Source organism: Paroedura picta, chromosome 4, assembly GCF_049243985.1.
Source record: "Paroedura picta isolate Pp20150507F chromosome 4, Ppicta_v3.0, whole genome shotgun sequence".
NCBI lineage: Eukaryota > Metazoa > Chordata > Lepidosauria > Squamata > Gekkonidae > Paroedura > Paroedura picta.
In genome coordinates, this window is record NC_135372.1 from 29,266,046 (window position 1) to 29,283,133 (window position 17,088).

The 17,088-nt window shown below is 48.9% G+C and overlaps 2 protein-coding genes across 2 annotated transcripts in view; one reads left to right on the top strand and one right to left on the bottom strand.

The window, feature by feature from the left end:
* The window catches only part of S1PR4 (sphingosine-1-phosphate receptor 4), a 36,981-nt gene extending 34,356 nt beyond the window's left edge, over positions 1-2,625 (bottom strand). Inside the window, exon 1 of the mRNA XM_077332127.1 lies at positions 2,346-2,625. The gene's annotated coding sequence lies outside the window, so the exon portion shown is untranslated. The remainder of the gene's footprint in view (positions 1-2,345) is intronic.
* LOC143835043 (mast cell protease 1A-like) lies at positions 1,028-13,480 on the top strand. Its single transcript, XM_077332130.1, has 5 exons — positions 1,028-1,193; positions 6,360-6,507; positions 8,490-8,625; positions 10,685-10,936; positions 13,199-13,480. Exons 1-5 carry the CDS (start codon positions 1,133-1,135, stop codon positions 13,337-13,339), a joined length of 738 nt encoding a protein of 245 aa, XP_077188245.1. The 5' UTR covers positions 1,028-1,132; the 3' UTR covers positions 13,340-13,480.
* The last annotated feature ends 3,608 nt before the right edge of the window (positions 13,481-17,088 follow it).

Sequence of the window (17,088 nt, forward strand, 5' to 3'; positions counted from 1 at the left end):
CTTCTCCCCCCCCCCGGCCCTTTACAACACAATTCGGGTGTCATTGTCTGCCATCACTCCCAGATGGGACTATCTCGTTGCAGAGAAACAAGCTCAAGGTTCCCATTGATTTGTCATTGTCATGAGTTAAAATTTCCATGAAAATAAAATGTTCCTTATGTTCATTGTTGTGGCGTGTCTGTATCTTAGTTTGAAGGGATGTTTCAATATTACCATAGCGATCAGAGAGCGTTAGGGCAGTGGTTGAGAGTAGAGGAGTAAACTACCCCCACACACACACCGGGCCTCAGTAAAATTGTCAAGCGTTGAGTGGTCCCTGGTGATAAAAAGGTTGGGGACCACTGGCTTAAAGTATCTGTCACCAGGGTGTGTGTGTGGAACATCTGGGTGCCATTTGTCTGGGGGTGGCTACCCCTGATCTGGAGTATGTAGGGGAGGGTTGGATCTGGATGAGCCTGCACTGATCTCTGGAGTCTGAGGGAAGCTGTAATTACAGGGGAGCACCAGGCCCCGGAGGTTAGCATCCTTGAATCTCAGAGGGGTACAATGCCACAGAGTCCACCGTTTGAAGTATCTGTTGTCTCAAGGGGAACTGATCTCTGTAGTCTGGAGATGAACTGCAATTCCAGAGAACCTCCAGGCCCCACATGGAGGCCAGCATCCCTATATCTGCCTCACTTTGGACTGTAGCTCTTTGGGGCCTGCAGCTAAGAGAGTAGTCTTTCTCCTTGTGCTCCAAAAGACCCTTCAATGAGCCCGGGCTGGGACTGAAGACGGGCCCTTCTGTCTACCACTGAGTCACACACCTGCTCATCTGCTTTCGAAAGGCAAGTGCTTGCCAACCTCTCCTCCATTACAGGCCCTGGAGAGATGCCCCGTGAGCATCAGAGCTCCTCCCCAGCCAGCTATCACCCAACCGGCGGCTATCAGATGGCCGTTTCACCAATGCTGAAAAGATTTCTGTTGGAGATGAGAGCCAGGGAATTGGCTGGGACCTGCTGCTTTGGTTTCCAGCCCAGCTGATGGCTCTTCCTGCTTCTAGAAACCAAGCCAGCAGACAGCTATAAAACCAGCTCAGTCAGACCACTACTGTCTAAAGGCAGCTGTGCAGCTGGGAGAGCTGGATGCCAAGATGAAGAACTTCCACCTGCCTCTTCTCCTGCTTCTGCTCTGCTGCGGCTTAGGCAGACCTGGTAAGGAATGGGAAAGCCGACCTTTTAGGGATCCTGCTCCAGGCAAGAATAAATGGGGCCAGAGGTCTGTCTAGGCCAGCTTCCTGTTTCTAAGGGGGGTATGCTAGGTCGGAACTGCCAAACCAATTTGCTGGCTGTGCCCAGCTCTGGCATTAATGCTCTTTTGTCGGGTTGGTCTGTGCGTGCTGTAAACTGCAATGCCAGGTACTGGAGATATAACGAGGGTTGCCAGACTCCTGGTGGGACCTGGGGATCCCCTGGAATCACGGCTCATCTCCAGGCTACAGAGATCAGCTCCCGTGGAGGAAATGGCTGGTGTGGAGGGGTGGAGTCTAGGGTGCTGGAGCCCCCTGAGGCCACTGTCCTCCCCTTTCCAAGAGGTTCTGAACCTGGATCTGGTAACCCCACCCTCCGTCTCCTGCCCATGTCCCAGGCGGACACAGGCAATCTCTAATAAGCAGTTGATTTCTAGCAGTGATAGCAAATGATTTATTGGGAACCCTCAAAAGCCTACCTACCCCATCCCCAGTTCTCATCAGAGAGGAAGGCCTGACAGAGATCCTGTTTCCAAAATCTCAAAGGGGGAGCTTTTTGTCTTCCCATGGCCCCTTTGCCCCTTCATGGGCCAGATAACAGCCCTGGGTAGGCCGGTTCTGGCCTGCAGGTTATATGTTTGACACCCCTGAGCTAGATGATTCTGGGAAGCCCATAAGCACATCTGAGCCCACTTTTTGTGAGGGCTATGTAGCTAGAGAACCTGCCTGATCAGACGCAGTCTACCTCAAGGGCTCAGCTAATAGCAGCTGTTGATAAACCTGCTCTCTGAGAAATATCTAAGCTGCCAACCCCCTACACCTCCTTGAGGTTTGACACAGTTAATTGTAAATGAGTCACGCATTCTGTAAAGAGAGATGTTTGTTGGACGGTTCTGAATTTTTGTAGCCAGTCTGGTCTATCCGGTAGCCTTCGGTTCTAGTGTTATGAGAGCAAGATCCTGTTCATTTTATATTCTAACTAGTAATTAAGCTCGCTGCAATTAAAATACAGCGGGCGCTAGCGGGCCTATGGAGTTGGGCGGGGTGGTTGTGTGGCCTGAGACGCTGCCCCGTCAGCCGGCGGCTCCTCGAGGTCACCCCCCTGCGCGGTCCCTACCTGTGTAATTGCAGGGTAGGGAGGAAACGGTGTTGGGCGCACTCGTCGACGGGGCCGCAGCAGTGGCCGGCAGCTGCTGGAGGCTGGCCGGACCAGTGGCGAGGTGTCGTCCCCTGAGGCGGGGCGGCCGAAGCTGTTGGCGGCGGTGGCGGCTCGGCCACAGTTGCGGATGTGGCCGGAGGCTGGTGCGCGGCCGTGGGTGATAGGAAGCCGCGTGGGTCGGTCGCGAGGCGGCCTGCTCGCGGCTGAGGCCGGCACTGGCTCCTCGTCACCAGGCGGGCAGGAGGCAAGCTGCCACATCGGGGGCAAGTGAGAAAATGGTGGCGGTCTGCCAGATGCGGCCAACATAGGGAGGCGGAATGGGAGGTGCTTTGCGCCTCCCAATTCGTCAGTTCGGCGGCAAGGGACTTTGCGCGGCTTGCGATTGGTCCCTTGCTGCGTGACTGACAATCGGAGGGACCAATCGGCAGGTGCAAAGCGCCTGCCGATTGGTCCCTCCGATTGTCAGTCCGGGGGAAGGGGCCAATCGGCATCCCGGAAAGGGCCCGCCCTCGGGGCCCTTACTGTTTTATTTTATCTGCTCCGCGGGAGCGGTTAAAGATAGTCAAGCGTGGTCCAAGCTGCAGGTATCTTAATATGCAGTTATAAACAGATACTTCTGCAAATCAAGGGCAGAACACCCACCCACCCACATACAGGTTGCGTTGTGTTGACCGGGTGCCTGGAGGCCGTGATTGAGTAGCTCCAACAAAGCCCTTGAAGATGGAGGTCATGTAGCTGGGCAAGAAAGGACCAGGAGAGGAAGTGAGCCTCCCTGTCTTGGCGGAGAGCAATTAACAACTTTGCACACAGTCAGGAGGAATTTGAGGATGGTTTTTAGAATCATAGAATCATAGAGTTGGAAGGGGCCACACAGGCCATCTAGTCCAACCCCCAAAGCACCCTAAAGCATCCAAAGTTTTTGATGCTTCCCTGTCTGTGGAGGCTCAAATCATAAAGGTAGCTTGCCTGGCATTTGTTCTTCTGTGCCAAGCAAAGCTACTAGTGCCCTACCTGACCCTGGAAGACCATGGGACCGTGATCCATGCAACAGTCACCTCCTGACTGGATTACTGCAACTCACTCTGCATGGTGCTACCCTTGGCCCTGACCCAGAAACTGCAACCGGTGCAAAATGCAGCCGCTCAGAACCCATTGGAGGGCGCATATATGGTCTGCTCTCCAACAGCTGCATGGGTTGCCAATTGAGTTCTGGATCAGGTTAGCAGTCTGGGTCCTGCATATCTGGTGGACACTTTCTCCCAAGCTGGCTTCCTGAGCACCTTGTTCCTCCCGTGCCAATCTCTTGGTAAACCTTGTCCCCAAAGATATAGCCTGGCCTCGACCAGGGTCAGGGCCTTTCCCCCCTAGCCCCAGCCTGGTGGAATGAGTTGCCCTCTGAAATCAGGGCCCTGACTGAGCTATCACAGTTCTGCAGGGCCTGTACTGTTGAGGCTATGACAACTTAACACTGTTCGCCCCCCCCCCTCTCCTTCCGCTCCTTCCACTGCTGGGATACATTGCCACTCCTGCAGGGCAGGTGGAGGATGGCCGGGGAATAGGCTTGGTTTGGTAATTGCTAATAATTAACTGTAATTTTAGCATTTTATGTTGTTTTGTTTCATCCAGTTGTGAACCGTTTCGAGCCTGTTTGCAAAAAGGGCAGGATGCCAACATAATAAATATTTTAAAAACCACCACCCAACTCTTGTTTATTCCTGAGAAACTTTAAATTGAATCATTGCTGCTTATGCTCACATCAAACAATAGCTGTGGAAGACTTTCTCAGCTCAATGCTGGGTTTTGTTTTGTGTTCATTTCCTATCGTCTCACAAACCGCTTTGAGGAATGCTGGCTCTTGCTTTGAGGTTATGCGGCTTAAAATCCCGCCCTCCCTCCAAGATGCTCAGGATGGCAGCCCCCCAGGCCCCATTACCTCTTAGGTAGGTGAGACTGTCATTGGTCAGAGCTCCATCACAAGAGAGACCCAGAATCAAATCTCTATTTTTCTCTGGGTGACCCAAGGGCCAGTCATTTCTCTCTCAACCTGACCTACCCTACAGGGATGTTGTGGGTATAAGCAGAACCATGCACCCCTCTGGAGTTCCTTGGAAATATCCATCGATACAGTGGCCCTCAAAGTAGAAATGAACAAAGATAACTTATCAACAAATCTGAGACTAAATTTGACACCGTTTTGAAAATCCTAGAAGGCAGAGTTGAGAAGCAGCCTGGCCATATGAATTTTGCCCACCTTTCCAAGGGGCTCAAGGCAGCTGCTATTGCTCTCGCCCACTTTATTCTCACAACACCTCTAAGAGGTAGGTTGGGGGAGAGAATGGCAAGCCTAAGGTCACCTAAGGCAGGGGTAGTCAACCTGTAGTCCTCCAGATGTCCATGGACTACAACTCCCATGAGCCCCTGCCAGCGTTTTAGTCCATGAACATCTGGAGCTCCACAGGTTGACTACCCCTGAACAAAGGGATAGGGTTTGCCAGCCTTGCATGCAGAACAAGAAAACCGCCCTGCCCCCCCCCCGTCTTTGATTTTGTGTGCATCTACAAATGCCCAGTCTCTCACTTAAATCCAGAACTGAACTTGGGTGGTCTAGGACAGGGGTGGCCAAACTGTGGCTTTCCAGATGGCTGTGGACTACAGTTCCCATGATCCTCTGCCACCCCGGTCTAGGAGGTATCAAGGGACTCAAACTTAGTTCTCATCTGTTTGCTTGTATTTGCTTACTGGCTGCTATGTACAGATCTTTAAAAAGGTAAAGGTAAAGGTATCCCCTGTGCAAGCACCGAGTCATGTCTGACCCTTGGGGTGACGCCCTCCAGCGTTTTCATGGCAGACTCAATACGGGGTGGTTTGCCAGTGCCTTCCCCAGTCTTACAAACTGGTCTTACAGGTCTTACAAACTGCTTTAATCCAATCTTAGCTATAGTCACTCAGTTCCTTATAGATATTAGAGTCAAGAGGTAAGAGAGGTAGAGTCAAGACTGGGGTGGCAGAGGATCATGGGAACTGTAGTCCACAGACATCTGGAGAGCCACAGTTTGGCCATCCCTTCCTGGCAACTCCCGCCCACACACACATAATCTGTACGGCTAGGGAGAGTCTGTTTTAATGTACCTGAAGACCTGTTCATGCACATGGAAGCTTATGCCCAGAATTAAACTTTGCTGGTCTTGAAGATGCCACTGGTTTCCAGATTTGTTCTTTAGAATGTATGTCATTCCATGCCCTGCCCTTGATAGCCCTGGGAAAGCTCCTTCAGAGCCCTAAACTTTCCTGGGAGCTCATTCTACCAGGTCAGGGCCTGGACCCAAAAGACCAAGAGCTCACAGCCTTGACTCTCCATTGTACAAGAGCATTTGCCTCATTATATTCAAACATTAACAAGGACGGACTCATTGCCGCTGACGAAAGCCAGACTGAAAACGGAAAACAAATGAATCTAGAGACCGTTTTGGCAGAGTCAAAGTCTAAATAAATGAGATAAGAGACTTTTAATCTTCTTATATTTAATTAAGCCACTGGACAGATTCTGTCTCTCCTTTGTTACAATTTTGGAATCGTCCACTTTTTTCATGCAGCACCAGGTCAAGGCCAGGGATGGTGGACCTTCGCTACCATCTCTGATGAGTGTGGACTCCTTTGTTTATACAGAATTGATTTACAAGCATTGTTTGGGGTTTCACTTTTATGACTCATACAAAACCTGCCTGGCCATAAAAGCTATTTTATGTCGACATAGTTATAATTTATATTGTATTGATACAATTTTGACCACCAAGGCAGGCCCTCCAGGTTGTTACTCATTCTTGTGACTGTTAGAAGCCGGATGTCCAACTGCAGCTTGAGTTCCCAGCTCTACGGGGGGCACTGCAAATCCACTGTGATTCCTCAGCATGGCCGGGCGGCATTCCAGAGCTCACAGGGGACAGCTGACATTTGTTGCGCTTCTCCCCACAGGTCACTTGCGAAGTCAGATCATCGGAGGCCAGGAAGCCAAGCCTCACTCCAGACCTTACATGGCCGCCTTGAAGCTAGGGTCCGATTTTGGCTGCGGTGGATTTCTGGTGGCGCCTCAGTGGGTCATGACCGCAGCACATTGCATGTCGTAAGTTCTGTCCATTCCTCCAGGCAGTCCTGCCCCACACAAGGAAAGCTGCAGTGCTCAAAGCTGGTGGGGCCCCGTTGCAGGAGGGGCTCCCTTACACTGGCATCCCTCCCAGTGTCGCTTGGACAGAAACCCCTCCCAAGAAATCTTTATGCTGTGCTTCTTTGGGAGAAGGGCCAGGCATCTGTGTGCAATTTTGTTATGCCTCCTTATCCATAGAGGCTCAAGTTATGAGAGTAGCGCAACTGGCATTTTCCCATCTTCGTGAAGCCAAGCTACTAGTGCTTTATCTGGCCACAGATCCATGCAACGGTTACCTCCAGGCTTGATTACTTTAACTTGTGCTCCATGGGCCTTCCCTTGTTGATGCTTTGGAAATTGCAACTGGTCCAGAATGCAGCCATGCGGGTTCTCACCCAACATAAGGCCCACATAAGGCCAATCCTCTGGCAGCTCCTCTGGCTCCCAGTTGAATTCCGGATTAGGCCATATGCCCTTTGGGCCCTGCATATCTGAGGGACCACCTATCTTTCTACATCCATCAGAGAGTTCTTCAATCAGCCAATACCTACTGGCTAGAGGTCCAGGACAGAGGTGGCCAAACTATGGTTCCCAGAGAAGTCTATTTGGCCTCAACTAGAGCTCCCTGGGGAGATCAGGGCCCTGACGGAATCCATAGAGTTCCACAGGGCCTGCAAAATGGTGCTCTTCTGCCAAACCTACAGTTGAAGCCAGCGGACATGCAGTCGGAACATCTGATTTGGGTCTCACCCCCCCTCCCCCCCTCACCCCTTATGGGGACAGCTTTTAAAAACTATTTTTAAACAATTTTTAAAGTTTTTAACTGTAGTTCTATTCATTATTTATGTATCTTGATTTTTATGTGAATTATTTTGTACAAAGTGTTGTATAGCACAGTGGTCCCCAACCCCCAGTCCGGGGACCGGTCCCGGTACGTGGATCAGTCTGTACCGGGCTGCAGCTCCTCCTTGTCCTCCTCCCCAGCTGTTGCCTCGGGGGCTGCCCTGCCGCTCTGTTGCCGGCTCACCTTTGGTGCTCTCTGGCAGCTGCCATGTCTGGGGCTGCCCCTTGGCGTGGCACTGCGCAGTTGCTGCTGGCAGCGCCCCCCAGCGGGCGGTTGAAAGTCAAGGGTGCCAGCAGGAAAGCAAGTGGAGCAGGGGCTCAGGCAGCAGCGCTGATGCCCCTTATTAAAATACTACCCCCCCCCCCGGGCCTCAGTAAAATTGTCAAGCGTTGACTGGTCTCCGGTGATAAAAAGGTTGTGGACCACTGGTATAGCACACTGAGACAACCTTGTCATGAAGAGCAGTATAGAAGCTCCAGAAATAAATAAAGAGATAGACAGAAAGGCATGATAGGGAATCGATAGCCGAAGTGCAAGATTCTGAAACAGAAAAAAGGGTTCCCTTCATCAAATTAAATGCAGCTGTATTCCTTTAAGACCTGGTTGTCCTGCCCTTCATCTGAGGAGCATAAGGACATCACCCACAGGGCTTTTAAAGTTCATTTATTCCTTTCTCAGCCACTGGGCTGAATATAATTGTGGCAGACTTTGCTGCTAGACAAGACCCCAGGCTCCTGGATAGTAACCCTCAACCAGCATGCAGGTAGTACCAGGAAGAAGCACCCAAAGGCACCCATTCATACCCAGAGAGGAGGGAAGAAATTTGGGCAGCAGCCTCCAGGATCCCAGTTCATCTCCAGACGGCAGAGGTCAATTCTCCCGAGTTTTCAAAGACAGGGCACAATAGAATAGAAACCCCGCAATAAATTAAATCTCTGCTCTGGCGGATGGGGTGCTCTCTAGGCTCCCACTCCCAAATCTACAGGGGTTTCCCAACCTGGATCTGGCAACCTTACTCCCCCCCACATCCCCCACCCCATGCCGGTGGCTGCTGTAGAGAAAGTGGACAGATTTACTACTGAATGCTCACAGACCTGCCCCCGTGTCTTCCCTCTAGAGATATGACCGTCATCTTGGGAGCCCACAACATTCACGAAGTCGAAGAGTCTCAGCAAGTGCTTGGGGTGGAATCCTACCACATGCACCCAGAATACGACTCGACCACCATTTCAAACGACATACTTCTCCTGAAGGTAGCGTGTTCCGCCTCATCCGTTGCTTCAGGAACCTCTCCCTGCTGATCTCAGAGCATCCTGAAGTCATCCCCAAATATAAAACCAAGCACACAATTGCACCTTCCCATCGTTTTCCAGAGTGTCTCCTCCCCCCTCCCCCCACACATGGTGAGAGAGTTGGCCAGGAGCCACCCGAGGGTTTGAGTGGAAGTTCATGACCAAATGGCAGAAGAAGAAGAAGAGTTGGTTCTTATATGCTGCTTTTCTCTACCCAAAGGAGTCTCAAAATGGCTTACAGTCGCCTTCCCATTCCTCTCCCCACAACAGACACCCTGTGAGGGAAGTGAGGCTGAGAGAGCCCTGATATCACTGAAGAAGAAGAAGAGATGGTTCTTAGATGCCGCTTTTCTCTACCCAAAGGAGTCTCAAAGTGGCTTACAGTTGCCTTCCCTTTCCTCTCCCCACAACAGACACCCTGTGTGGGAGGTGGGGATAAGAGAGCCCTGATATTACAGAAGAAGAAGAAGAGTTGGTTCTTATATGCCGCTTTTCTCTACCCAAAGGAGTAGCCTTCCCTTTTCTCTCCCCACAAGACACCCTGTGACGGAGGTGAAGCTGAGAGAACCCTGATATTACTGAAAAGAAGAAGAGTTGGTTCTTATATGCCACTTTGCTTTCCCAGGAGTCTCAAAGCGGCTTACATTTGCCTTCCCTTTCCTCTCCCCATAACAGACACTCTCTGAGGGAGGAGAGGCTGAGAGCCCTGATATCACTGCCAGATAAAATAAGGCAATTTGTAATTTTAGAAAAAAATTAAAAATGACATTAAAGTAATTCATGGGAGGAACGAGGATTTTAATATAGTTTGGGTTAATTTGGTAAATTACTTAAATAAATTTTCTGGTTGTAATGTATGTAAAATGGAGACTTGAAATAATGAGATGATCTGAATAGAAATGACATTTTTATAGCAATCAGAATAATGAATGATGTTTCAGATTCTTTGTGTTCTCTTCGGGGGTTTCTTTTTTTTATTGTCTTAAGATTTTATATGTTATTTTCTTTCTTGAAATTAATTTTTCTTAATTAAAAAGAGAGACTGCTTAATTGCAACTGACAATGAAGCTCAGGACGATGCATCTTACTGGACTGAATTGAGACCTAGGTTTCCTGTCTTATTACCAGTCCTGATTCCTCCAAGCCTACTACCCCTCTGAATATCACACCTAATCCAATCACACCTGCTATTGTCATTCAGCATCTGAAATCATTCCACTCTGTTAGTTTCCACATAAGAACTTTCATTTGCTGTGTATTTTTTAACCAGACTGACAGCATCCTAAGACTTTCTTCCCAGAACCTTCCTCTTGCTCCCCTTGTCTCCAAATCGTTCCGCACTGGGAAATTTGCTGTCTTGGCTCTTGTGCAGAAGCAAAAAATCCAGGGTGGATGAGGTGCACCAGGTCAACTGCTCCCCTGTGCTGGAGCAGAAAGAGGCGGGGCAACCTTCCCCAAGTCAAACTCCAGCCTGCAGCCCAGCACAAATGTGGAAATGTGGACCATGTGGAAACGGTCTTAGTCTGTCTTTCCAACAGCCACCCAACCCTACTTCTTCTTTCCTCCCTCCAATCAACAGTCTCTCTCTCTCTCCCCACAACCAATCAGCACAAGTCTTGCTGGCCCCAACCTCTTACCTTTTCTTTCTTTCTTACGACCTAGGACTCTAACTTTAGGAATTTCGCCAAACATCCACAATTTACAAACACACTGAGTTGTTAACTAATAAACATTTCAGATGTTGATAATCATTACTAGCCGGTTTTCAGAAAGAAAAATGAAATCTGAAATGGGCTGTTTCTTTGGAAGGAGAAATATTTTCAATTAAGTTAGCCTGCCGTCTAGAAAGGGAAGCACAGCCGTAGCACTGCAGCCCTACATGCCTTCTCTGTTTCTATTACCATGAGGACTAGAAACCTGCGTTCTAGAAATCAGCTACCCAGATTCACATTTTTACATGACTTGCAAGATCCCTCACAATGACCAGGGGGGCATTAAGATTTCCCGCTTCTTTTTCCAGCTGGTGTCCAAAGCCACCATAAACAAGTACGTCCAGACGGTGCCCTTGCCAAAGTCCAGCAGCGACCTCCCCGCAGGGGTGCCGTGCAGCTTATCAGGTTGGGGTCTGATCGACAGAGACCAGATTACCGAAAAACTCTTCGAGTCCAACATCACCATTGTGAGCCGCAAGAAATGCATGCGGTTTTACCCGGAACTCAACAGCGGAATGATCTGTGCGGGAAGCCACAACCAGATGCGGGATTCAAGCCAGGTCAGTGCTGGAGGGTGTCACATCTTGGTGTTCTGGCCATTAAAAAAAAACCCCATAGTTACTAGTTGTGGAAACTTAAGAGCAGAGGTAGTCAAACTGCGGCCCTCCAGATGTCCATGGACTACAATTCCCATGAGCCCCCTGCCAGACATCTGGAGGGCCGCAGTTTGACTACCCCTGCTTAAGAGGATTAAAACCTTGTCCATCAACTTGAGCCAGACAAATCTGGACTTAATGGCCACATGAGAACCCCTCTTCAGGGTTATAGAATTATCATATGGCCTACGAGTCATAGAGCTAGGAGATCAGAGGGCCATTCCGCACAAGGACCAATGTTGCTAAATGTTTGCAGTATGCAGAAATACTATATTTAATTTCATCATTCCGCATACCTTCGGAATTTCGTCATTCCGCATACCTTCAATTCTAGTGGAATATTGACGTCCCAGTAGTGGTCTATTCATTCCCCACAGGTTTCCGGTCTCACTGGAATCGCAACAAAGGAAGCAATATTTTTCCATGCTTCTTCCCGCCCCTGGCTGACAATCAAACAGAACAGCCAGTGAACTGTTGTGTTCATGCTCCCAAAAAGCCCCTTTCCCTTTAAAAACTGGTTTTTAAAAACCCCAAACACCAGTAGCAACGAATATTTGTTCATTCAACGGGTCAAAAAGACATTTTTCGCTGGTGCTTAATCGTTTACACGCTTTGCAAGTAAAAAAATATTCCCCCCCCCCAAGGGTGCAATTTTTGGCTGAAATTACGGGCAGTGTCGAACAGGGGGCTGTATTGTGTTCGGACACTTTAAAGACAATTGCAGAAGGGAGCTTTGTTTTACTGTTAAGCACTTCTGTGGAGGGACTTCAGTGGGAGAAGCCTCGCTTATTCGTTGCTTTCAACAGTTTAAGGGGGAAAAACGGCAATCGCGTCTCTAGAAGCTCATGGGCGAGAGCTAGGGAGGAACATTCTTTCTACCGCTATTTTGAGAACGCACATGTCTTTCGCTGATGTGTTGCGGCTTGTGCTCATAAGTGTAGCAGTTTTTCAGGGGGAATCCACTTTTCTGGATTTCTCCCTAAGCACTATAAAATTCTGATTGTTGCTGGAGTTCGGCGGGAGTTTTGCGGTTTGTTTACGACGTCATGTGGAATGTTGAATTAATAGTGTTTATGAAAGGTAAGACTTTGGCTACATTTAAGTTGTGCGGAATGGCCCTTAATGTTGTCTGGCATCCAGGCAAGAGATGTTCAGAGGTGCATCATGGCCCCGGTGTTCCTTGGAAGTCACCCTTCCAAGGGCTTAGCTTCCAAGAACTGATGAGATTGAGTTTGCCTGGGCTATACAGGTCAGCTCTCTACAGATGAGTACAACCGTTTCAAGCGCCAAGTTAAAGGCCTGCTTGAGTCGATCCTGCTGAAATTCACAGCCGGGCCCTGAGATCTATTCTGATGCCCACGAGGCTTTAAAAAGTAATTTCTATATCCCTCAGAGGCTAATATTTCCAGAGCTGAGATTTCTAAAAGGAGGGCTCCATTTTTGATGAGCTTTCATGGGAAACAGCAGGGCTAAGCACAAGGGCACAGGAGGCTGAGATGGAAGCCGGGTACAGTCACCACATGTGTTTAGTTCCTTCTAGTAGTCTATTCACTCTTCCATCTGTTTCTGTTGAATATTAAAATCTGCAAGGCGAGATGCTGGACAGAAGCCGATAGAATATTGAACGGGCCACCAGAGGAAGCAAAACGTGTGCAGAACAGCCCAGCCCCAACTAAAGCAATGAGAACACATGCGAGGAAACTGTTGTTGGTACTTTGTCAAGGGTTTTGGTTCTCCGTCCATCCCTGTGCATCATGCATACATGTTTTATGCAGCTTACCAGCACAAGGCAGATCATTGGTAATAATGCTTCATAATGTGCTTCATGATGCACATTAACTCCCCCCCCTCCCAAATGCATACGATTTATGGATCCAGTGTGCTGAGTAGAAAACAAAACAGTGCAAAATTCATCATTTTGTGAGTGTCCTGCATAGTGCAGGGAGTTGGACTAGATGACCCATGAGGTCCCTTCCAACTCTACGATTCTATCATGGGTATGACTTACCCAAGGGAGAGGTTTCAATCAAAGCTAGAATCTTTCTGCTCCAAACAGGCATGAGAAACTGAAAACCATCCTGCACTACTGACTTAAGCCTTCCAGTTTCCAAAAGGGAGCCCGATATAACCTTTGCAATGCCCCTCCTGTCTTCTCTCCTTCCACAGGGTGATTCTGGAGGTCCCATGGTGTGCCATGGTGTGGTGCAAGGAATTGTGTCCTTTGGCAATCACTTCCCTCCTGGAGTTTATACTCGAATTGCCAACTACCTTCCCTGGATCAAGGAAGTCATGGGATCCGACCTGTGAGAAGAAAAACTTGCTCTGCAGTTCCTCCTTCTCCAAGCCTTGCTCTCCCTCCTCCTTCTCCAAGCCTCCCGTTCCCTTAGCAACGTGTATGGCTTGCATTCTGATGTAGCAACAATGGTAGAAATAAAAGAATCTTTGAGATTTCTGGTCACTTTCTTGGGTACCCACATCCTTTTGTGCACTATGAGCAAATTTCTCGTCCTCGCCTCAGAATAGTTCTGCTCTGAATGCTTTTTTCTCCAGTTCTGTCATCCTGCTGGAACCCTGGAGCCATTTTCTCCCATAAACCTCGTCCAATATGTTCCCACACTGTCCCTTATGCCTGGGATAAAGCAGAAAGAGCTTTCACTCCATTCCCCAAATCGTAGCACAGAAGAACTTCCTTCACACAATGCCCAATGAGCTTGTAGAACTCACTGCCACAAGCTATAGTAACAGGGAAACCTCCAATTTCACACAACTGCCAGGGTAAACGGGGTGATGTCATGACTGCTCGTGATATCTGCAGGTCACTGTGGCAACTGGATGGGCCGCAAAGTGGCCCAGGAGGGCTCTTCTAATCCTGTCACCTCTTCCTGGCACCAATTATCCCTTTAAGCTTAGATAGCCTCTTTTGTATTTAATCTCATAGTCACGTCTTTATACCGCTCTGCGGTATAAATAAAAGCCTAAGAGGGGTGGGAGTGGGCTCAATCCGGTATAGCTTACAGGGGTCAACGATGGGCCCCTGGCCCCCGGACTGACAAGTGGAAGGGCCAATCGGAAGGTGTGAAGCGCCTTCCAATTGGCTCCTCCGCTTGTCAGTCCAGGGGCCAGGATCCAATCGGAAGGTGAGTGCAGACTGACACCTGCTCCAAGGCCCACGCCGGGGACTCATGGGGGAGGGGGGCGGCCAGGAGAGGCTTCAGTGGGGACAGGGGGTGGGGTGGTGGCTGCCCTGGCCCCTTTGAGGCCTACTACATCACATAACTGAAGACATGCTTTCTCCTAGGAGGAGATTCTACACAGAGAGCTTTATTGTTCACGTTCCACTGTTGCACAAGGGAGAGGGGAGAGAGAAAAGGGCACAGTGGGTGCCAAGGAGTCTGGTTTGTCAGGACAAACAAGGAATCCCAGCCAAGGAAATGTACATTGCAGGGGTCCCCTGTGTGGTGCCTGGGGGAGGGGGGTATTAGTATCCCCCAAGTATTTTTAGAATGTGGGAGGGGACAGGTGCCCAACTTATGGAAAGGGGCAGTCAGATCAGATGAAGACAGATGCTACCAGATGAGGGCTTCTAACGAGCATAACAGGTGTACCTACTCTGTATACGCAAGAAAATATTTTTCAACAGTATGTTCATTCGAAAAGCCTTCCCATTATCTGAAGCATCTGCCTGAAATTTTGAAGGCTTGCTAGCAGAGTAATGCACAATCTCTAAAGGTAAACCCCTTTCCATGGAAACCAGGGAGAAGGGAAAAAATCAGAAAGTGGTGTCAAGGCGAAGATACATTTAGAAGAATTGGTTCTTATATGCCACTTTTCTCTACCCCAGTGGTTCTCAACTTTCCTAGTGCCGTGACCCTTTGATAAAGCTCCTCATGTTGTGGTGACCCCAAACCCATAAAATTATGCAAGTGTTCTTTCACAGAAATTAAACTGAAACTGACCCATGGCGTGAAGATCTATTGTTCATGATTGTATATAAATTATATAAATTAAGACCTGCAGGAGGAGCGGCAACAGTGGTGGAGCCCTCCCTGCCATGCTGCTTGCCCTGCCATGACCCCTGTGAAAGGATCGTTCGACCCCCAGGTTGAGAACCACTGCTCTACTCAAAGGAGTCTCAAAGCAGCTTACATTCTCCTTCCCTTTCCTCTCCCCTGTGAGGTGGGTGAGGCTGAGAGAGCCCTGATATTCCTGCGGGGTCAGAAGAACTTTATCAGGGCTGTGGCGAGCCCAAGAACACTCAGCTGCCTGCATGGGAAGGAGGAGCGTGGAATCAGAAGAAGGTGGTGCTTATATGTTGCTCTTCTCTACCCGAAGGAGTCCCCAAGAGGCTCCCAATTGTCTTCCTTTCCTCTCCCCACAATAGACACTCTGTGAGGTAGGTGGGGCTGAGAGAGAAGAAGAAGAAGAAGAGTTGTTTCTTATCTGCCGCTTTTCTCTACCCAAAGGACTCTCAGAGAGGCTTACATTCGCCTTCCCTTCCTCTCCCCACAACAGACACCCTGGGAGGGAGGGGAGGCTGAGAGAGCCCTGATATTCCTGCTTGGTCAGAACAGCTTTATCAGTGCTCTGGGGAGCCCAAGGACACCCAGCTGGCTGCATGTGGGGGAGCGGGAATTCAAACCTGGCTTGCCAGATTAGAAGTCCACACTCCTAACCACTATACCAAGTTGCCTTTCTTATTGTCTTGTAACTGGCTGGCTTTCTTATTGTCTTATAACTTTCAATGTCATTTGTTATATCATTCATTAAATTTGTTTGCAACAAAAAATAGACACCTTCTTCCAAACCTCTTATATGTGACTCTGATAGCAAAAGCAAATACATAGGGAGCCAGTTTAAAATTACCCTTTTTCAAGGTGAAAACATTTTCTTCAGTGGCTATTCCCCGCAGTGTGCAACATGAAACAATATTAATAATTTCATAATTTAAAAAATTCATATATTATGAAAGATAGTGTGTACTTTTTGTTGCAAACAAATGTAAATTACAAGACAATACATGTATTTTCACCTTGACACCACTTTCTGATATTTTTTTCTTGCCAGAATTCCAAAGCTGCCTGCAGGTTCAAAAAGGTTTGTGACCCCTGCTGTAACTGGACCTTTAGCTAAACACAGTCTGAGTCCAGCAAGACTTTTAAGAACAACAAAGACCGATTCCGCATGAGAAATTTGCCCCTGGACAGCGTCTCACTGTTCACGGGTTTTAGTGCTGCTTCCACATGACGTCAGCAGCAAGCTGTGCAGGAGTTAGCATGAGGGCCATTTCGCACGGCTTCAAAATAGCACAATGGTTACAAATTGAAAACGCTACTAATTTGGAATAACGCACGACGTCGTAGACAATCTGCAACACTCCTGAAACCGATCAGCAAAAAGCGCTTCATTTTAGCGCTTTCAGGGGAATCCCAAAAAGTGGATTCACCCTCCGGAAAGCGATACACTCCTGCAACCAATCTGCAACAATAGCGATAAAGACCTGTGCGTTAACATTGTTGCGGTTTCTTCAAAGTCCCTCCTCCTGAGCCTGTCCTCCAAACTTCCGGCGAAGCGATCGCCATTTTTTTTTCTCCGAGCGAGCGGGGATAAACGCACCGGCGAGCCTCTTTCTATTTAGAGGCTTCCCTGGCTTCAGTCCTTCACCTTTAGTCACTAAGCACAAACCACATAAAAGCCCGTTTGCTGAAATAAAGTCCCTTTATTTTTTACACATTAATTCAGCCGAAAATCGGGCCCGTGAGGGGGGGGGATTTTTTTTTTATCACTCGAGGCAGCGTGGTAACGATCATACGATCAAACGACAGCTCACATTAGGCAGCTGGATGGGTCTCTCCATTGCAACGAATCTACCCAGATTCGTTGCAATGGGTCTGTTTTTTTTTTTTTTTAAACCTTCCTTAAAGGGAAAGGGGCTGTTTGGGAGCATGCTAACGGCTGCCCATTGGCTGCTTGACGGCCAGGGGCGGGACGAGCTTGGCAATAGCGCTTCCTTTCTAGCGATTTCTGCCGAGACCGGAAGCCTGTGGGAAACGCTAAAA

Coding starts and splice junctions, on each gene's coding strand:
- LOC143835043 (XM_077332130.1), top strand. CDS start 1,133: ATGAAGAACTTCCACCTGCCTCTTCTCCTGCTTCTGCTCTGCTGCGGC. Junction 6,508..8,489: donor ACCGCAGCACATTGCATGTC/GTAAGTTCTGTC, acceptor TCTTCCCTCTAG/AGATATGACCGTCATCTTGG. Junction 10,937..13,198: donor AGATGCGGGATTCAAGCCAG/GTCAGTGCTGGA, acceptor CTCCTTCCACAG/GGTGATTCTGGAGGTCCCAT.